Below are 22562 nucleotides of genomic sequence, written 5' to 3' on the forward strand. Positions count from 1 at the left end.
AATTTATGGCAAAGATGGCATGAATAAACTTGTACCAGTCAGCGGGTCCTGAGTACTGCACTGCCATGTTCCTAACTCTGCCCAGTGCTAGGAAAGTAGCCACACTCATTTCTCCACAAGAATCTCAGGAACAGATAAGTCTATGTAAAGCCCTCGTCTCTGGTGTAACTAAAAAAGAGGAAAGTGAACCACAGAAAGGGGTGGGGGATTCCTACTTTTGAGGAAAAGGTGGAGTATGGAGGTAGGACAGCAATATGTTGTAAGAGCACGGAGTCTTCTAGGCTTCAGTTGGCCTCTCATATTTTTCCTGTTTGAGGAGAAAGATCTGAGTTATCTGAGTTATACAAGAGAAACTTGGCAGAGATTGATCCCAGACACTTGATCACTAATGTTCCACCCATCATCCCAAGGGAGAATGCATGAACCATGAATTTATCCTCCTTGCAATCAGGATTGAGAAGTGAGGGACCGATACTTGACCAATACCACTTCCTTCTTTGTCTACTACATCTAATAAGTAAGCCTCTTGACCTTTGCTTCAGCTACCTAGTATATGCATACAACTGAAAAGCCCAGACAGGGTGAGTCAAGAAAAACATTTAGGTAACTCTGACAAAGGGTCATTCAGAGAACATTCAAAACAAGAATATAAATTCTTCTTTGTCCTATAAAACTTACACTTCCAGACACTACAGATATGATGAAATTTATACCAATCGGCACTAAGTGAGAAAAACACACTGGTATATTTTCTTGCTAACTTGATATTCACTTTTTTGTTTGTTTGTTTGTTTGTTTGTTTTTAAGATTTACTGGAGAGAGAGCAAAAGAGGGAGAGAAAGCACCAAGGGAGAGGGAAAAACAGACTCTCTGCTGAGCAGAGAGCCTGATGCAGGGCTTTATCCCAGGACCCCTTGATCATGACCTGACACTTAATCTACTGAGCTACCCAGGCACCCCTGGTTTTTTGGCATTTCTTTTAAGAAATGATATAATAACTATGGCTCTAGCTCTTATGTGAGGATGAGGATCATATCCTAAGGATAGACGGAGCCTGGGTCCCTAAAAGTGTGGAAGGAAACCATTCTCCCAGCCTTGGTCTGCCTCTGGATTTCATCTTAGAGGAGAACTAAACTCCTAACTGGCTTAATCCACTGTTAATTTGGCTCTCAATTGTAGCCAAGTATATGTATTACTTCCTGGACCTCTGTGATAGGAACATTTTATGAGATACACTGCATTACAGTCTGTAATGAGACCAACCTTATTCTCCATATATTAGAGGCTGAAGTGCTCTGCTTGAGGAATACCAATCCATTAAAGATGGACGTCACACTTTAAGAAGATACTTACTTTAAATATTTGGTATATAACATATTCATTAAGATAAATGCTAATGATATAAAATTTATAGAATGTTTATTATCTAATACTGACTGGAAGGTTTTGTCTAAAAATTCTATTCTATACAAGGAAAGGCTGGGAGAAAGATTCCTGGTTACCATGAAATCTGTATGCAATTTCTAAAGGATTCTAACATATCTTTAATACAAAGGATTCTAATAAGTCTTTAATAGATATCTAACATATCTTTAATACTTCACTTAAAATATGTCAACAAACTCTTAATTGGCAGCATCTACATGTTTTAATGTTCTGAATACCCACAAAGTCTTATTATAGTTAGACATCACTTATCTTACCTAAAACAAATTGTATTTCTAATTTTTTCTCTATTAGAATTTATTAGTTTCCTTAAGATCCTTTTTTTAAACAGCTAACATTGGAAAACTTAAGTTTCCCAACAGAAATAAAATCTCTATTTCACTGGAAAATTACTCTATTTTTAATATAAGTTTTTACAGCATTTCAAAAGCAAATGTTACTTCAAAGCAATGCCTGTGAAAGGAACTCTGTTTAGCTTCAAGAGTTAATGGCAGAGAGGGCAGGTCACGTTTTATATTTTAACAACACAAACTATTGTATAATAAATACAAAATAAAAAGACAGTGATAGCTATTATCAAGGGTGAAAACATTGTATAAACTTAAAGAGGCTGCTTTCTGAACCATCACTGATGTAATATGGGGCTTCTTGATCAATTTCATTTACAGAAACAATCTCTGTAGTCAAATTTATCATTCACGTTCATGCCCCCACATGAGAAGTAGTAGGTGAATATCTGTAGGAATACAGTTTATTGTCTGCTCCTCCACTCAGAAGTAACTGTGTAAAGGAAGAGAAAAAAATATGTAAGTAAACATAATTATTTCATATGATAGTTAAACATAAATACTGATGATTCTGATTACAGAAGGAATAATTTAGAGTAATACTTAAATGGACCACTTACATCAATTTTCACTACCATATTATAATACACTATATAAAAACTTTAAAAGTGATCATTTAAATTCGGTTGAGGCATGATATGCTATTGTACTTCCTATGAGGTATTTGTTAAGAAAGGTAATAAAATTTAAAAGTTTTAGGGGTGATATAGTTTTATCTATTTAAGAAAATAAAGTTTTATAGGAAAGTATCTTAATTGTTTGCAGGTAAATGGATATCATAACTTATTCAAGCAGCCCTAGGACCTGTATTTGGAAAGAATTCTTCAACAATAACAGCTAATATATTTATATATAAAAATGAGTGAACTGTAATTCTTTAAGCACATTTTATAGTCTAGACTTACTCTGCAAGATTTTTTTGAAGTGAGAAATACTTAGAACTAATTGGTTTAATGGAGCAAATTTATGGACTTAAAACATTTCATTAAAATACTTGAGAAAAAAACTGCTTCAAAACTTTCAAATTTTATTTACTAATTATTAAGAAGAGATTTGTTTCTTCTTTGAGATGTGAGATTTTTACAAATAATATTAAGGGAAACTTAGAATACAGAATTATAATTATCAGCCACATTGAAATTAGTAACTGCTTAAATACACACACCAGATTCTCTATTTTTCCTCTTTACCAAATAACTAGTAAGTTCTTACCCCTGTGTCTGTCCAGTCTACACTCAGAACTTTGTCTTCATGAGCAGCCAGATCATAGAGAGGAGCCTTACAACTAAAAGATCAAAGTACTACCATGTTATATGCATTTTACAACATTAAAAAACATTTATGACTAATTGCAATTTTTTCTGAAAACTTTACAGACTATATCATCCTTGCCCCAATAACCAGTTAATCCTAAGATCCTGAGTATTTACTTGACCATCTCTCCTGATTTTCCCCTATCATTAGCAGAATACAGAGATTTATTACAACAAATATTCAGGAAAAATGCTATTATTTATAAATACTTATTCATAATCAGACATTTTCACACTTCCTTGATTAATTTTCTTTTATCCTCAAATCATGGCTTTATATATCCTTTGTCCATCCATATATATGCTGATAACTCTCAAGTTTATATCTTTAGCCCAAACTTCTGCCCTGATTTTGATATGCATATCCAATGCCCATCATCTGTATGTCTTATGGGTACTATAAATTTAATAAAACAACCAAAACTCTGTATTTTTCCCTCATAAACTTGTTTCTTTACTCTTTTCCATCACAGTAAGTTGCATTAGTAATGACCCAATTGCTCAGGCAGAAAATAATGGACATTATCCCTTGATTCCTATTTCCATAGTCTGTCCATGAGCCAATCCTGCCAAAGAGCTGTCTTTAAAATATACCTAGAATCCAACCTAGAACCCCTCTGCTTCCATTCTTCCAACCTCTTTAGAGCACCCACAAAGCCTTCCACATTATACTTAGAATGGACCTCAAATTCCTTACCATGGCCATAGGGCCCTGCTCAGTACAACCACTACCTGCTTCATCTCCTGCCACTCTTCTTGCTTACGCCATCCCATCAACACTGGCCCTCTGGCTATTTTCCCAACATGCCAAAATGTTCCACACTTTTTTGGGAAGGTTTTTATTTATTTATTTGACAGAGAGAGACACAGTGAGAGAGGGCACGTAAGCAGGGGGAGTGGGAGAAGGAGAGCAGGCTTCCTGCTGAACAGGGAGCCCGATGAGAGGCTCGATTCCACAACCCTGGGATCATGATCTGAGCCGAAGGCAAACACTTAACAATGCCACCCAGGCACCCCAAGATTTTCCATACCTTATCTGGTATTCCCTCTAACCATGATTTGTGGCTGACTATTGCCTTCCCATTGTTCAGTTCACCGGAAAATAACTTTCAAGAAGAGCCCATTCCTAAATTTTCTTCAAAGCACTTACTACTATTAACAGAAACCATATGCTAACTGCAACATAAAGTATCCAACTAAAATTCAATGTAAACAGCCTTATAGATGTTAACAAATCATGCAGCACAAGGTAGTGTAAGGATGTCAGAATACTGATTTAGGCAAACAACAAACATGTATTTGATTACTGTCTCTCCATTCTACTTCTAAAAATATGTAAGTAAACTGTGTATGCATTTCATTGAGGGTACTCTCTCTCTCTCTGTATGTAACAGTATCAAAAAAGAAACTAAAGTCTACTTATCTTTTAAATTATGTATTTTTTACCTAATTTTCTATTACCATATGATTTATTATTTGATTATAGTTTCATTTATTCAGAGACCACTGGCCTTCTATATCATATTTATATTAAGGTTCAAGATAATCTTTTTCAGGGATACCTGGGTGGCTCAGTGGGTTAAGCCTCTCCTTTGGGCTCAGGTCATATCTCAGGGTCCTGGGCTCAAGCCCCACATCAAGCTCTCTGCTCAGTGGGAAGCCTGCTTCCTCCCTCTCTCTATGCCTGCCTCTCTGCCAAATAAATAAATAAAATCTTTAAAAATAAGATAATCTTTTTCAGAATGCAAAAAATAACCTATCAACATGAAGAAAATCCCTTTGAGGGGCGCCTGGGTGGCTCAGTTGTTAAGCATCTGCCTTCGGCTCGGGTCCCAGGGTCCTGGGATTGAGTCCCATGTTGGGCTCCCCGCTCGGCTAAGTCTGCTTCTCCCTCTCCCACTCCCCTGCTTCTGATCCCTCTGTCTCTGTCTCTCAAGTAAATAAAAATCCCTTTGACCCTGGCTTTTCTTTCTGATACCAATATTTATCAACTCAGGTTATATAACCAAAAACCTTTCTTTTACCCTTCTGCTTCTGGATAATCTTTTCAGCATTCATTTCATTTTCTCTGTATATAATAGGTAATCAATGTTATTTTCTTTGTAGATTATAAATAGGATTTACCTTCTTGTATCCCACAGTTTGACAATGTTATCTAAAGAACCTGAAATCAGCTGCTGCTCATGGGTAGGAGACCACTTTAATGATGTGACCCAGCCTGTATGTGAGGTTAGGGACAGCGACACCAAAGAACCATCTGAACAAAATAAAAAAGATAATAATTATTGAATTTTAGAAGAGAAGTAGGCAGAACCCAAAACAATGTTTGTAGAAATTTATCTTTTCATGCACATCTCTAGTGTGAGGAGAAACATGTTATTTACACATATTTCTCCACCAGTGATTTACAGAACTTACCTTTAGTTCGAGGATCCCACAGTCTGATATGCCTATCTGTGCTTCCAGATGCTAAACGTTTACAAAGTGGAGAATAGGATATACAATTAAACACTTTATTTCCTGTCTGAAAAACAAAGAGGAAAGAACATTTAACCATGGTGGGCTAGAAATAACCATCTTTAGAAGCTCAAAGTTTAACAGAGAATCACTGAATTTATGTCTTACCAAAGTTGACTTAAGACTGCCAGACTCTACATCCCACACCCTAATTGTGTGGTCCCAAGATGCACTGCAGATTTCTTCAGCATCTGACCACAGAACTGAAGAAATTGCTTCCTTATGGCCAGAGAGGGTCACTATGGGAGTCTAGAAATAAGATACCCAAAAGGAAAAGCATTTTCAGTTTAGAATAATTGAAACAACAATAGGAGTTATTTACTTGTGAAGCCCATATGCCCGATGCTTTAGCTTTCATATCCTGCCTTATTTCTTCTTTACGACAATCCTCCAAAACAGGTACGTGTTTTGTTTTTTTAAGATTTTATTTATTTATTTGACAGAGAGAGATCACAAGTAGGCAGAGAGGCAGGCAGAGAGAGAGGAGGAAGGAGGCTCCCTGTTGAGCAGAGAGCCCGATGCGGGCCTTGATCCCAGAACCCTGGGATCATGGCCTGAGGGGAAGGCAGGGGCTTTAACCCACTGCGCCACCCAGACGCCCCCAGGTACGTGTTTTTATTTTATAGGTGAAGACACTGAAGTGGAGAAAGAGAACTTGCTCAAGGTCATACAGCTTATACATGGCGGATTTAAGTTTGAACCCAAATATTACTCCCAAATTTGTGGTCCTTCCTCTATATCCTGATGCTTTCTCAACTGTTCTGCTTTTTACTTTGAAAAGTTTAATATTAACCCTAACTTAATTCTCTCATATGGACATGTCATATGTAGAAGTCAGCTGAAAAGCTCTGGGGTCAGAGAGATCTATGTTTGAGTCAAGGTGCTGCCATTTTTTCCCTCACTCCTCCAAGTAAATGAATCTCAAGAGGTTATTCTCACCCTTTCCTCAATACCTATTGTCCACTCTTTAAATAATGCTCATGGTTCATTTATTAGTACTCCAAAATCTCTAATGTTTTTCTCAAATTAAAATCCCCAAACTAGGTGCAATGTCTATCTTAAATATAAGGAACAAATGAAGGAGAGGGGAAAGATTTCTGAAAAGGGAGACCGAATCTACTTCTATAACTCTGTTATATTTAACCTCCTTAAATATTATCATCTCATCTGTAATGTAAGGGGCTTATATCAGAGATCAGCAGTTTCTCATAAAGATCGAGAGAGTATTTTAGCCTCTCTAGTCTCTGTTGTATGTTCTTTGTTTTTTAAACCCCTTAAAAATATAAAAATCACTCTTAGCTCTTAGTGCAAAAATACTTACCCTCGTTAGTCCCAACTGCTCTGTTTTCTGTTTCTTTCTTGGTCGATTTGTGGATTCCTCCATTTCATCTTCTTCATCTGTAGGAACTGTATCACAGAGAATTAGATTTGATATGTGAAAAATTTATGGTAAATATTAATTGCAACGTTTGATTGATTGATTGACTGTAACCCCTACACCCAACATGGGGCTTGAACTCATGATCCTAAGATCAAGAGTTGGATGCTCTACCACCTTACCCAGCCAGGCACTCCCTGATTATCAACAGTCTTAAAAGATTTCTTATTTTTCTGGGTATATGTTTTCTCCGTGTTATCTCAACTGGTTAGGGAATGGATATTCCTCTTTATTCTGGTTAATAGAAGTTTATATGTAAAAACAATACCCGGGTTAGGTTATCAATCTTCCAAAAGGAGAAAGCAAAAAACAGAGTACACTAAAATCCTAAAGTCTAACCAGTTTGATATTTTGCTATGTCTTTAAGATCATCTTTATGATTATTCACTTTACCATATCTATGAAATACTGCTTACTATTAGTTGTAGGATAGTTTGCTCAAATTGCATTTGTTTTATGAAGGAATGGCAAGGTTAAACAAACACATTAAAATGAGATACAATCCAGTCATGTTTATTTTTCATGACTATTTCACTTTCCTAACAATGAATTAAAAGTATTTCAGACAGTAAAATATTTCATGAAAGGAAAAATTATCCTAATAACTTTCTGCCTCAAAACTGTTTGCTTTAAGGGGCGCCTGGGCGGCTCAGTCCGTTAAGTGTTCAACTCCTGATTTTGGATCAGGTCACGATCTCAGAGCTTCAGGATCCGCACCTGCCAGGAAGTCTGCTTGAGATTCTCTCTCTCTCCCCCTTTGCCCTGGCCCTCATTACTGCACACTGTCTCTCTCTTTCTAAAATAAACCTTAAAAAAAAAAAAAAAGAAAAGAAAAGAAACTGTTTTCTTTAAGCATTACTGGGAAATCTTCTGAAATGATATCTATATTTCCCGCCACCTTATACCGCTCAAGCTTTTCTTGATTCCCCCAACTCTACTTTGTGAACTGTATTTAGGGTATTGTACCATAATACAGAGATTCCCTCAGAAGTAACAGCGATTTTGCTCTGTTTACCTGTTTAAATAATTCTAGACTATTAGTTCTTTTTCATTTAAATATCTGTGGGTCTTCCCCTTTTTTCCTCCTCACTATTGTCAAGGCACCTTCCTCTAAGACTCCTCCCTCCTCCAACTCTTTCTCCTCTAATTGTTCCTTCTACGTTTCCAAAGTTAAAAAATTAAGTTTGGTAAAACTGCATTCAAATTTTTTTTTTTTGTAAGTATAACCAGAAAAAAAAAAAATTTTTTTTAAGTAAATCAGCTTAACTTTCTTAAAAGCTTACATTTCTTAAAAGAAATTTCTCTAATATTGGAGTGTATCAAAATGACTCAGAAGGTATTTCAATTGCCAGGTTCCAGAATATGAGAACTCTGAGAACTAAGGCAGTTATGTCCTACTGTATCAATTGTGTTGTTGGTTACTTGCAGCAATTCAGTGACTTGGTTCAGTAAATCAGAGGGTGGTAGACAGAAACACATTTTTAAATGTGTTTAAAGAAGTATATTAATTTTTCTCTACATGCTCCTTTATCTGTATCCTCAAAAGCTCGGGTCCATTTTTATGGAAAAATCTGTGTTAAATAGTCTTTCACTGAAATTCCTGAAACTCCATTAACAAGTCAAAGTACAACAAGTATTTACCTGTAGACCAGATCTTTAGCATCTTATCCCAGGAGCCACTGCAAAACTAAAAAGATATATATAAAGAGAAAAAGAGTATGTAACATAATTTACCATATTTTTTGCCTTCTTTTTCTAACTTAAAACCTTTACTTTGTTCTTAAATCCTTTACTATTACGGTATCATCTACACTGATGATAGGAGGCTTCCTAGTCTCCTGAAAGTTGTATCCTAAATCTCTTGGCAACGGAAGGAGCTACCGTTGTTACATGGCCCTGCACCTGGGCTATGGTGCTAAGACTGAGGTGGGCAGCTGGTCTACACTGTGCACACATGTCCCTTCTTCCTTTGGGACCTTTTTTGGAGAACTTGTGTTCCAGAGAGTTGAAGTTAGTCTTTTTTCAGGGACAGATGGTATAGGATGTAAAACCTAGGAATACTGAAAGCCAGGTTTTACTGCCACATGGAAAAAGCCAGTTAGAGGTGAAAGAGAATAAAGTCAGCTTAGAGAGATGGGGTTGGGGCGGGGAATATTGGCCACATTCAAGCTCAACTCTTTGGTTCCTAAGACCCAAATGCTGGTGATGTGATTGTTCACTTCTTCATGGACTTCACAATCTTTTAAGCTGAAAAATGTTCAAGATGAGTTTCTATCCCTTATGGCCAAGAGATAGGATATGACTAATTCATTTAGGTTTTGACTTGACAATATGTAAACCTCATTTATGGCTCAATATGAATAATCATAAATCTTCACCTCTGAATGCATGAAATGTCTTCTGTTATGCTAACTAGCAAAGAAACGCTGAAGAAACATTCCCCAATCCAAAATTTTCAATGTGCTTTAGGGAACTTTCAAATGGCAAGAGAATCTGTAACCCTTCCGAAGTCATACAGTGTTGTACTCAGGCTTGTTTCCTTTTAACTAACTTGGACCATTTTGTCAGGATAAAGTAAATCAGCAATACTAGTAAAACCACCTCTATTAACACTAACCTTAATGTACACTAAGGCTTAGATGATCAACTAGACATTTTCAATTGATGACAGTACTGAGAAGCACTGAAGACTGAAAGTGTCAATCACTGTGATTAAAGAATGTCACACCCCTTGTTTACCTGATTTCATAAAATTTCTGCCGTTTACATAAAGTCTAAACTAGAGAAACCCAGACTGAGGAAGTAAATATATCTCTTCTTTTAAGATTATTTACTTTGGGTTCAAAATCATATTTGCTAATTATCAACTATTATGAAAGTAGGACTATCACAATGAATACATGAAGAAAAAAATTTTTGAGTAAGAAGCTCAAACTTTAATTCAACAGTACTAGTACTAGTAGTAGTACAACTAGTACAACTAGTACAACACACTAGCTACTTACTTTAGTTCCCGTGCTATCAACAGCTATAGAGTCCACACTTCCGGCATGACCTCTGCAGCAGTGCAGGGCTTTCACCTTGTTTCTCTCCACATTCCACTCCCATAAGAGAATCGTCTGATCCATAGAGGCACTCAGTAGTAGGCAAGACAAACTATCTGAAGAGAGGAGAAGAGAAGAATAAGAACAAATTAGTACAAAATTTTAAAATACATTGTGTTCTGAAACTGAAGAATCAAATTTTTTTGTTCTTGAGAAAGACATTAGCCATCTTAGAAAAAGAAGTAACATGGTATAAAAGGATGATCCTTCAAAAATACTATAAAATAGGAGTTTAACACAGTATTAACTTGAAAGTATATTTTATCTGTTGTACGTAGGGATTTAACTCTACCACTTACAGATTTTCTTACATAATCTTTTTCTTCTTGAACATTTTATTTTTGAAAGGCCTCACAAAAACTGAGGCATTGAGGCACTTCCAACACCATCTCCATTCTGCCCCAGCACTGAAAATGGCTTATTTCCAATTTCCTATGCAGGATTCCTTTCAGTTTAGGCAAAGAGTCCTAACCTTTTTTCACCCAGGCCACATCTTTTACAACGTCTGTATGTCCCACAATTGTCATTATTGACTTTCCTTCCAAGGACCAGATCCGAGAAGTCTTATCATAAGAACCAGTTAAGATCCTATGAAGAGAAAAAAAAAAAAACATAAAATACAAAAAGCAGCTTTTTCAAAACCTGCAATCAAGTATATTTCTAAAGTAATGACAAAGTAAACCTTCAGGATTATACTTAATTTTTTTTTTTTAGCATGAAGACTAAGATTTCAAAACACACCCAAATAGATTAGAAGAGGTTATGTTTGACTTTTCATGACCTCCTAAAAATAAAAATGTAACTGAAAAATCCTAGATTTCATTTTCATTACTGTTGTCAACACTATAACTCCCAGGGAACTTACTTATAAAGCCTAACAGTCCTTTGTACTTAACCAGTGAAAACTTTTTAATAGAAAAACAGCAAAATCACCTAAAGTAAAAGTAAAACCAGTAAAAAAAATTACTTGGGAAACAACTCCAGGAAGATATTCTTTGAAGGAAGGAAGCTTGTACTATGATTCACTCACTAAGATGCTTTTCTACAAGTATGGCCAGTGAGGGTTTGCCATGTATACCTGCTCGAATCTAGTCTGCCTTTGTTAGTCCCAAAATAACATGATCTGCATCTTCATGGTAACAGCCTAGGAGATTTGTGGCTATAAAAGTTCTTTTCTCCTCTGTGAAACAAATTATATCTTTGGTCTAATAAGCAACACACTGAAATAAAACAAATACCCTAAGACACTTGTCTTACCCAATATACTGACAAATGTCAATACAACATCTTGAGACAGAACAGAAAACCTATTAATAGATATGTTTCTTCTTAAATAAAGTGAAGGAGAGATCTTCACCATGGTCATCAAGACATATATCACAAAATTACTTTTACAAAGAACACAGTCAATCGGAGAAGAATATTCACACAGTACACTTAAAAAGACTGCAGGAGGTGGCATGGACAGAAGAACATTCATACGGCAGTACCATTCCTCTGCCCCTTGGATGGAACTGATCCAGTCATCATGGAACATGCATTGCTCTGGCTGGGGAGCAGTGTACTTCTCCACATATTCCAGTTCCACAACCTCTTCCTAGACACAGAGAAATAAACAGAAATCAATCGGGCAGTACAGTTTTAAAATTGTACACTATTAACAGGTCTCCTTCATGTCAGTCCCCACATAACTCCAAAAATTTGGAGCCATGTGAAGGTGAAAAACTTCATCTGACCTAAAAGTACTATTAAAAACATTAATGACCTTGGAAAATTTATGCCAAAGGTGCAGGGTAGGTGGAGGGGAGACTATAAGAAACTTTCAAAAATAAAATCAAAATCATAAAAGCATCCTGTTTAATGAGGATGACGGGAAAGTTCTGGATATGGACAGTAGTGATGCATGCATATTACTATGAATGTATATAATGCCACTGAATTATACACTTAAAGATGGTTAAAATGATAAATTGTAATTTTATCACAGTTCTAAAACCTGCCTAAAAGTATAAAAGCAATTATAAATTATAAAAGCAATAGTAAGGGAACTTTAAAAATTAGAGGAAGGGGGAACCACTCTAAATTCCAATAACCTAACCCGTAGTTTTTATATGTACACAATCATTTTGTACAACTTTATTAGCAGTAAACATATATTTGCTATTCCCTTTCTTGACAATTCTTCCATAAATACGAAAGTTCCTTCCCATATTGGTTCACCTGCATTTCCTAATACACCTTCAGATGAGGGGATTTCAAAACTGAATACAGAAAAACTAAAGTTCAAATTTCTAGAAAAAAACAATAATCAAAAAAATTTGGGGTTGCTAAAGACACAGGTGATTCTAAAAGCTTTCCACATTATCTGAAAACACTGGACATAAAATACAGCAGGTAAACATTTGAACTTACTGAGGAGATGTTTTCCAGTTCCATGTGTTTGAGCAAAGGCATTCGCAGAAACTGACCCTTGATAAGGAAATCGAACTCCACATGTTTGTGGAACTCTAAAGAAAATGCATAACAAAATGATCACTCTTAGAACCTGAAGTAACATCAGCAGAGATATATTAGAAACCCCCAAATAAACAGGTACCTTTTATCCCAGTGTGGCCTGGGAGTGTCTCCAGAATTTCTCTATGGCATAACTGGGCCATGTATTCCAGTATGCGATGTGATTTTTAAGAACAGAGTACTTTCTTCTGTCGGTATAATTTTTTATCGGTGGTGTTGGTATAATTATCTCTATTTAAAAAACCTTTTTATTCTATGGATAATTCCAAATATATACAAAAGTAGGAATAACATTATGAAACCTCATCTCTATCACATATGATGACAATTACCAACTAATGGGCTTCATCTATATACCTCATTCCACTCCTCTGCTGATTTATTTTAAAATCAAACCCTTGCAATGCTATAATTTTATCTGTAAATGCTTTAGTTCGTATTTCTAAAATATAAGGACTTAAAAAGATAGTGGCAATGTTAAAAAATTTAATCATTATTCCTCTTAATATTAAATAGCCAATGTTCATGCTTCCTGGTTTCATGAATGTCTTTTTACAGTGAGTTCTTTAGAATCAGCATCCAAAGTCCACACATTATATTTGATTAATAGGTCTTATTTAATCTTTAACATTTTTCCCTCCTCCTTTTTATCCCTTGGCATTTATTTGTAAAAGAAACTAGGCCATCTGTCTTCATTCTGGATTTGATTACATCTCCATGGTATCCATTAGCATGTTTCCTCTACCACGTACATGTCCTGTACACTAGGCAGACCTAAACACTTGATTAGATTTCAGGTGTGTTTTTAGGGGGTAAGAATATTTACACATAGTATTATGTGTCTCCTATCGCATCACATCTGGAAGTGTATTATCTTGATCTGTTTCTTTGATGTGAAAAAATCTGTATCTGAGCTCTGATAATGTCCCTCTTATCTCATCCATCATAATATTCTGTCAGTCTTTTAACTAATTAATAGTTTTATCAGTTATTGATAATCACTACCCATTATTTCACTTGGAGTTACAAAATGCTAAAAATTCTTCATTTTTATTGCATTTATTAGCTAGGATATTTCTGAAAAAACTCTTATTGATTATTTGGATTGTTGCTTTTTAAAAATCTGAAATCTGAATCATTTGCATCTTCAACTCAAGAGCAATGACTTTATCACTTAATTTATTAAAAAAGAAACCAATGTTCATTCTACAAATTTAGAAAAATATGCAACTGTTTGGGCAATAACAAACATCCATATATCCATATACTGGTAATGCAAAGCATCTATTGCAAGAATAATTCTTTTTTTCTTTTTTCTTTTTTTTTAAAGAGAGAAAGTGTGAGTTGGTGGGGAGAGGTAGAAGGAGAGAGAATCCCAAGCAGGTTCCACACCCAGCAAGGAGCCCAACACAAGGCTCAATCTCATGACCCTGAGATCATGACCCTAGCTGCAATCAAGAACTAGAGGCTTAGCCAAGTGAGCCACCCAAGCGCCCCTATTAGGAGAATTATTATTATAGTTGAGATATTTTTTTCAATAAGAATATATGATAGTCAGGCAACTTAGAAGTAACTATGTATCAAAATCTCTATACATCAACAGATGGAAGTAAAGACAAAGACCAATGGGAAATGTTACATGAATAGCTCTGAATGAAAAACAACAGCTTGCTAGTAATGAAAACATTGCAGACCTTGCCACATGCCCCACCAAAAAAAAAAAAAAGTTGTTCAAAAACATGTCAGGAATATCTGGCTGCTTGCGTTGGAAGACCATGAGACTTTTGTTCTAGGGGTCATGATTCAAGTCCCACATTGGATGTAGAGATTACTAAAAAAAGAAAAGGAAAACAAAACATCATCTCACACTAAACAAAAAAAATTATGGGACTATTTGAAGATGGAGAAGGAGAAAAAAATCAGGCATTAGTTTATAACTCTCACCTCTCCATTCCTCCAGCTAGGGTAGAATCAAAAGAACGCTGAAGTATCAGAAACATCTGTTTACTTCAGTGACGGGGAGTGGGGGGTGGGGGGGGGTTGGGGTACCAGGTGGTGGAGCTGTTGGGCTCCTTGCTGGGTGTAGAGGGCACGGATTGCATGGAGCACTGGGTGTGGTGAAAAAATAATGAATACTGTTATGCTGAAAATAAAAAAAAAAAAAGAAACATCTGTTTAAAAATATGCTTGCTTTGGGGCACCTGGGTGGCTCAGTAAGTAGGTTAAGTGTCTGCCTTCAGCTCAGGTCATGATCCTAGAGTCCCAGGATCGAGACCTGCATCAGGTTCCCCCCTCAGCGGGGAGCATGCTTCCTCCTCTGCCTCTCAACCCACTTGTTCTCTCCCTCCCTCAAATAAGTAAATAAAATCTTTAAAAAAATAAAATAAAAACAAAACTTGTCAATGACATCACCATCTGGAAGCAAGAATATTTTTATATTTTTAAAGTTTATTTTATATTTTTAAAGATTTTATTTATTTATTTGGCAGAGATATTGAGAGAGCAAGAGAGAGGGAGAGAGCATGCACAAGGAGGGGGAGTGGAGAGGGAGGAGCAGGCTCCCTGCTGAGCAGGGAGGTGGAGGTGGGGCTCCATCCCAGGGCTGGATCATGACTGGGGCTGAAGGCAGACATTCAAACAACTGAGCTACCCAGGTGCTCAGACAAGTTTTATTTTTAAAGATCATGCTTTATGTTATTCTCAATTTTTCTGTTTAAATCTTCTATTTTATGTATGATTTCATCAATTTTTTAAAAGTCTGATTATAGAAAATGTCAAACATAAGCAAAAGAAGAGAGTAATAAACCTTCACATACCTCTCATCCAATTTTAACAATTATTAACCCATGACCAATCTTGTTTCATCGATATTTTTGCATACTTTGTTCATATTAATTTTATGGGCTAATAATTTATTTTCACACAACAGCATATATTTAATATTTATATCTTTTTTTTTCTTAAAATATTTTATTTATTTGACAGACAGAGATCACAAATAGGCAGAGAGGCAGGCAGAGAGAGAGGAAGGGAAGCAGGCTCCCCGGTGAGCAGAGAGCCCAATGCGGAGCTCGATCCCAGGAGCCTGGGATCATGACCTGAGCCGAAGGCAGAGGCTTTAAGCCACTGAGCCACCCAGGCGCCCCTAATATTTACATCTTTTGAATGTTTTACTTGATACCCTTTATAAATCTTTATCCATTAATTTTTCAATGAATTCTAAATACTTGAAAAAATACCAGTAGTAATATTGGCATCTGTTATTACACAAAATACTCAAATAGTGATATTGTCATTTTGCTTTGTATAAGTATAGCTCTTAAGTTAAGACCCAAGCACCTAGATGCTTATTCTATGTCTACCCATCCGAGCCCTTCCTAGCACAATCACAATGTCATAACTATTACACTAAAATATTATTCCCAAATCTCAATCACCATATTGCCTTAAAAACAAATTAAACTAAAATAATTTTTTCCAAAAACTTCTATTTCAAAGCACTTGAAAAAGCATCATGCAGCAGGAAAACCCATGTTACAATTTATAACTTTTACCATTACAAAATGCATACAGTATCATAAAATAAGGCTACAAAGGGAGGAAATAAAATAAAAATGTGATATATTTTATAGTGTAGTTTGTGGCACTGCACCCTCTCCTAACTTCTCAAAGCCTTGATACCCACCATTTTTGGCCTCCAGCAATTTATTGATGATGTTACTAAGGTCAGCAATTTCAGAGGCTGCAGGAATTGAGAAGGGAACATCATCTACCGCGTATCTGTAAAAAGGAAATGATACATCAACGTCAAACTACAGATATTTTAACAAGTGTGCATCTATTCATTCAACAAGTATTTAACGGTATCTAATACATGCCAGACATTTTGCTAAATGGAGTTAACAAAAATAAATTAGGACATGATCTCTGTTCTCAGAAAGGGTCAGAGTCTGGTAATCAAAATACAAAAAAGTACACAAGAACTATGTCGTAAGTGATATACAGAATGGGAGAACAAAGAAGCTGTAGGTCATTTCAACCAAAGGATAAAAAAACAGGGTATAAAAGAATGCACAAGAAGATCACTCTTAAGTTACATCTGTAAAGTGACTTTGTCAGTAACAGAGGTAGACAGAAGGGGTGCCTAACAGCAGGAAGAGCAGTAACCAATAGCTAACAGTTACTAAACTGCCAACTCAGCCTACTCCACAAAGTGTGATTTTGCTCTAGACAGTGACCAAACGTAAGGTTAAGGAGATGTGCACAGAATGGTTAATCCAGCATGTGAAGTAATTTTTACTTCTTTCTCTAGGCAATGAGGTATCACTGTAGTAGTCCTAATTAAAGAAAAATATCATTGGAATTTTGTTTCATTAGCTCTTCCTGGCAGCACTGTTGAGACTGGATTAGAGGAACACACAACAAGGGTCAAATTACAAAACTATTCTAAGAGAGAATGGGAGAAAATATGTGCAAATCACGTTTCTGATAAAGAACTTTTATCTAGAATATACAAAGTACACTTACAACTCAATAATAAAAAGACAACACAATTTAAAAAACAGGCAAAGAATTAAAATAGACATTTCTCCAAAGAAGATAGACAAATGGCCAACAGGCACATGAAAACGATGCTCCACATCATTATTCATCAAGGAAATGTAAATCTAAACATACAATATCAGTGTGCAGTCACTATAATAACTATAATAAAAAAGAACGAAGTGTTGGTGAGGAAGTGGTGAAATTCAAACCTTTATTCATTAGTGATGGGAATGTAAAATGGTACAGTTGCTTTGGGAAAACCTGGCAGTTCCTCAAAAAGTTAAACATGAAACTACCATTTAATCCAGCAATTCCACTTCTACATCTATACCCGAGAGAGATGAAAATACATGACCACACAAAATCTTGTACACAGGGGCACCTAGGTGGCTCAGCTGGTTAAGCCACAGACTCTTGGTTACAGCTCAGGTCATTATCTCAGGTCATGAGATCAAGCCCCATGTTAGGCTCCAGGCTTAGCTCAGAGTCTGCTAAAGACTCTCCTTCTTCTTCTGCCCCTCTCCCCTGCTCACTTTCACTCTGCCCTCCCCCAAACAAATAAATCTTTAAAACAAAAACAACAACAAAACCTTGTACACAAAAGTTCACATCACCACTACTCATAATAGCCAAAAAGTGGAAATAATCCAAATGTCCATCAACTTAAAAACTGCAAACAAAATTTGGTATCCCATATCCATATAATGGAATATTATTTGGCCACAAAAAAGAATGATGGGGCGCCTGGGTGGCTAAGTTGTTAAGCGTCTGCCTCTGACTCAGGTCATGATCCCAGGGTCCTGGGATTGAGCCCCGCGTTGGGCTCCCTGCTCGGCGGGAAGCCTGCTTCTCCCTCTCCCACTCCCCCTGCTTCTGTTCCCTTTCTCTCTGTGTGTATATTTGTCAAATAAATAAATAAATAAAATCTTAAAAGAATGAGTACTGATACATATTACAAAACGGATGAATGTTGTAAACATCATCCTAAGAAAGTGAAAGAAGCCAGTCACAAAAGACTACATATAATTTTTTTTTTTAAAGATTTTATTTATTTGAGGCAGAGTAAGAGCTAGAGGGAGAGACCACACACACAGGGAGAGAAGCAGAATCCCCAGTGAGCAGGGAGCCTGACATAGGGCTAGATCCCAGACCCCAGGATCATGACCTGAGCCAAAGGCAGTTGCTTAATCTACTGAGCCACCCAGGCACCCCTATATAATCACATTTATATGAAATTCAGAACAGACAAATCCACAGACAGAAAGTAGATTAGTGGTTGTCAAGGGCTCAGGTTGGAAGGATTAGGGGGTAATAGCTAAAAGGTGGTGAATAATGTTCTAAAATTGTGGTAATGGTTGTATAATTTTGAAAATATTAGACACTTTATTTTTATTTATTGAAGGATTTTATTCACTTACTTAACAGAGAAAGAGAGGGAGAGAGAGAGAGCACAAGCAGGGGGAGCAGCAGAGGGACAGGGAGAAGCAGGCTCTCCACTGAGCAAGAGGCCCAATGTGGGGCTGGATCTCAGGAGTCTGGGATCATGACCTGAGTCAAAGGCAGATGCTTAAGTGACTGAGCCACTCAGGTGCCCCAATATTGGACACTTTAAAGTGTGAATTCTGGGGGTGCCTGGGTGGCTCAGTGGGTTGAGCCTCTGTCTTTGGCTCAGGTCATGATCTCAGGGTCCTGGGATCAAGTCCCGCATCAGGCTTCCTGCTTGGTGGGGAATCTGCTTCCCCCCCTTCTCTCTTCCTGAATCTCTGCCTACTTGTTAATCTCTCTCTCTCTCTCTCTGTCAAATAAATAAGTAAAACCTTAAAAAAAAAAAAGTGTGAATTCTGTTGTATGTGAATTACATCTCAAGAAAGTTGTTCTAAGAAAAAAAAGTCTAAAGCATGATTTAAAGCCCTAGTCATGGGAATAGAAAAGTTTCAAAAGATGATAAGGTAGAATCCAGGAGCTCATCAAGATATAATACAATAAATCTTTTCGCCACAATGAAGTAGAGAGTTTCAGATGTTGTTAAAATGTAGATTCTCAATCAGTAGATCTGAGGTGGAATCTGAGATTCTACTTTTTCTAATGAGCTCCTAAGTGATGCTGATGCTGCTAATCTTCAAACTACACTTTGAATAGTAAGGCTACAGTTATATTTATATGTATTATACCTTAAAAAATGTAAATAATGATTTAGGTTCTCCAAAAGGTAACAAAACCTAGAATTAAAGTGTTAGGTTTTTCTGGGGGTGCCTGAATGGCTCATTTGGTTGGGCGTTTGATTCCTGGTTTTGGCTCAGGTCATGATCTCATGTGTGGTGAGATCAAACCCTGCATTGGGCTCAACGCTCAGTGGGGAATCTGCTTGGAATTCTCTCCCTCTCCCCTTTTCCCTCTCCCCCGACTTGCACAAAAGCGCTCTCTCTCCAAAATAAATAAATAAATCTTAAAAAAGAGAAAACACTCCCAAGAAGTTTTTAGTTTTTCCCTTTGCTTACTATTTGGTCAGTAAAATGAGGGGGAGAAAGTAGCATAATTCATACACACGTTTACGTAAGTCATACACATATATGTCAAAAAAATTACCCCCCCCCCATTTTACTCACCAGAACATACTATGTATAAGAAGCAAGAAGCAAGAACTTAATTTTTAGGTTCTGTTACCTTTTTGAAGCATTTAAAAACACACACACACAAACGTATATATAATGTTTATCCATTTACCTCAGGGGTTAAAACATAGTGGTCTATTATTTCTTAAACTTCATGTGAACCAATGATTATCTCAATAAGAATTTCAATTAGAAAAAAAATAGTGTTCATGCTATTGTAGACCTTCCTTAAAAAGTATCTAGACCTAGTATAAATACTCATGTGCATTGATAATACAATTTATGTATCCTGTAAGCCAAAATACAAGAGGAGTGAATATGACTTACCCAGTCAACTCATAAAGCTAAAAAGAACCAAAGACATAATCATAATTGAGGTGGAAGTTTTCTAGTTTACCACTGACATTAGCTCGTTAATACAAAAAATATTCATTACATATCATCAGCATGGGAAGAACTTGACAAACATTTGTTGACTCAGTCAATCCAAGACTATAATTCGCAGTCCCCTACTACCAAAAAACTTACACTGTAGCTGAAGAGACACTAAGAAAAAGTAATAGTATAATATACACTGCAAGACTGAATACAATTAGGTTTCAAATGAATGCTACTGACCTAGGGACCATTAGCAAAAATGCTCACACGCACAAACACACACACACACGCACGCACCCATGTGTAAGCATATATATAAATACACAAACCAACTTAATTATTTTTATATATATAAATAAATATTAATTTATTATTTATTAACTTAATTATATATATAAATAAATAACCAACTTAATTAACTTTACAGTCTTTATCAAAAACCGGTTCTACCAACGCCCTAATCAGAGTTCCACTTTCTAGCCTGATTTAGAAAAGAATCGTGGATCACCTACTTAAGAAAACAAACCTGTGTTTTCACAAACGGTGAAACACCACTAGCAGGCAGCCTGTAACAATTAGGTCCATTGTGCATTTTAAAAAATTACGTATGTGCATCATTCAGGAAGCAAACCTGAAGCTCTTCAGATCCCTCTACACTCGCAATTCAAATTACCCACAGCCTGAGAAGCCAGGCCAAAAAAAAAAAAAAAAAAGGATCTGTGATCTCAGAGGTCGATCCCGGAGAAATCCTGGCAAGGTAGAGCTTCCGATCGAGTGGGAAACTCACTCAAGACAGGAGTACAGGAAAAAAGGGAGGGGGAAAAAAGCGGGGAGAAATTGAGAGCAAAGACAACTGAGGCTCCACAAAGTCACACGGAAGGAGTTCTAGGTAAGGATCCTAGGGAGGCGAGAGGAGAGGAAAGAAAAGGACGCTTACTTACTTCTTGTTGTCAGTGAAGAAGCGTGTCTGGAGCTGAGCCATGGCGAGGAGAACACACAGACTTGTCTCCAGAAGCTTACAGGCGCTCTGGTCGGTTACAAAAGCAGGCAGCTCAGAATCAGCTCGCACAGGGACGCGAGAAGATGCAGCCTTCCCCGCTTCCGCTTTCCTCCCTCCGGCCTCCACAGCAACCAGACAACCACGAGGCTGCCCCGACCCAGAGAGCCAGCCCACACACATCAACTACCTATTCCTAGATTTAGGACTCATCGATGAGAGAAGCATAGATTTAAAGGCGGCGTGTCCCTAAGTTTTTAAAAATGTATTTCTTTAAATATATTTAGGCCTGTGATCGATTATGGAGATACGGAAAGGCCCGATTCAAACTGCTTCTATCTCTTCTTCATTTTGAGGTTGTCCTCAGAACCGATACTTCAAACACAGTTCCTAGAACTACCACTCCCAGAAAGCTGCGCTTCTCAGGCGCCGTGACCACTGGGAATTGTAGTCTTTTGCTATGCTGCCCTCCGGATATCTTATTGGCGTTTAATTTTTCCAGTCCCAGCCAGATATGTATTATATTTCCTCTGCCTTCAACTTTAATTTATGAAAGACTTTACGTCTTTAGTTTCTTACGCATAATCCCAATCATAACCTCACTTTACCGAACCTTTCGGAGGGTTCTCGCCTCTAGCTCCAGGCTTTAGATCCAGGTGAGAGCCCGGGCTACAAAAAAAAAAAAAAAAAAAAGAAAGACTCAAAAAGGAAACGAACGACGGTGGCCGATAGTGGTCGAGTCTCCCAGGACTGCGCGGCGCGCTCTCAGAAGGATGCGCCTGCGCATTGTGCTGGTCTCCATGGCAGGGCCTCGGAGCCAAGACGAGGTTGAGTAGACTCGTTTTGAATTTTCTCCCCTCCGCTCCGGCACCTCGTGGACTTCCCTCCTCGCCCTGTAGAGCTCTCGGAAGCGGCGGGACTGGGGGAGTTGGGGGTTTGGCCGAGCTGTCCGCGCCCACGAACGGGACGCTACCTCCCAACCCCCCTTTCTTTCCTCCTGCCTCTTCCTCCCGTCACCTCCCGACCAGCCTGCTCCCTGAGCAACGCTGGCTCCTGCGGTCGTCGGGCCCGGGTGGTGACTTCAGCGCCCCGCCTCGGGGCCTCTTCGGGGCCCCACACGATGAGGCCCACTAACCCCCTCCCGGGACTGCGCCGGGGAGCCTCGGGAAGGCAGGCTGGAGAAGGTGGAGATTAAGTGTCTGGGGAAGGGTTGCTGAGCCCCAGGACACGCCACCGCCGCGGAGAAGGACCCAGACCCCTTGGGCGGGAGCGCCTGGTGTGTGGTCCTTCGCACAGCCAAGAGCCCCGCTTTATAGCTTTTGTGTTTTTTGTTTTGCCTTTTTTTTTTTTT

At 37.6% G+C, this 22562-nt stretch overlaps 2 protein-coding genes across 9 annotated transcripts in view; one reads left to right on the forward strand and one right to left on the reverse strand.

Annotated features, from left to right (window-relative positions):
- Positions 1-1828: 1828 nt before the first annotated feature.
- Positions 1829-21486, reverse strand: WDR12 (WD repeat domain 12). Its single transcript, XM_059393233.1, has 13 exons — positions 21156-21486; positions 16365-16459; positions 12578-12672; positions 11656-11762; positions 10638-10753; positions 10067-10221; positions 8703-8748; positions 6945-7030; positions 5732-5872; positions 5525-5630; positions 5231-5363; positions 3006-3078; positions 1829-2226 (listed from the first exon to the last, which is right to left on the reverse strand). Exons 1-13 carry the CDS (start codon positions 21392-21394, stop codon positions 2149-2151), a joined length of 1470 nt encoding a protein of 489 aa, XP_059249216.1. The 5' UTR covers positions 21395-21486; the 3' UTR covers positions 1829-2148.
- A 290-nt stretch (positions 21487-21776) lies between these two features.
- Positions 21777-22562, forward strand: part of CARF (calcium responsive transcription factor) — an 87944-nt gene continuing 87158 nt past the window's right edge. For all 8 annotated transcript variants that reach the window (XR_009403013.1, XR_009403011.1, XR_009403012.1 and 5 more), the window contains exon 1: positions 21777-22038. The gene's annotated coding sequence lies outside the window, so the exon portion shown is untranslated. The remainder of the gene's footprint in view (positions 22039-22562) is intronic.

The sequence above is a fragment of the Mustela nigripes genome, chromosome 3 (assembly GCF_022355385.1).
Source record: "Mustela nigripes isolate SB6536 chromosome 3, MUSNIG.SB6536, whole genome shotgun sequence".
NCBI classification, from domain to species: domain Eukaryota; kingdom Metazoa; phylum Chordata; class Mammalia; order Carnivora; family Mustelidae; genus Mustela; species Mustela nigripes.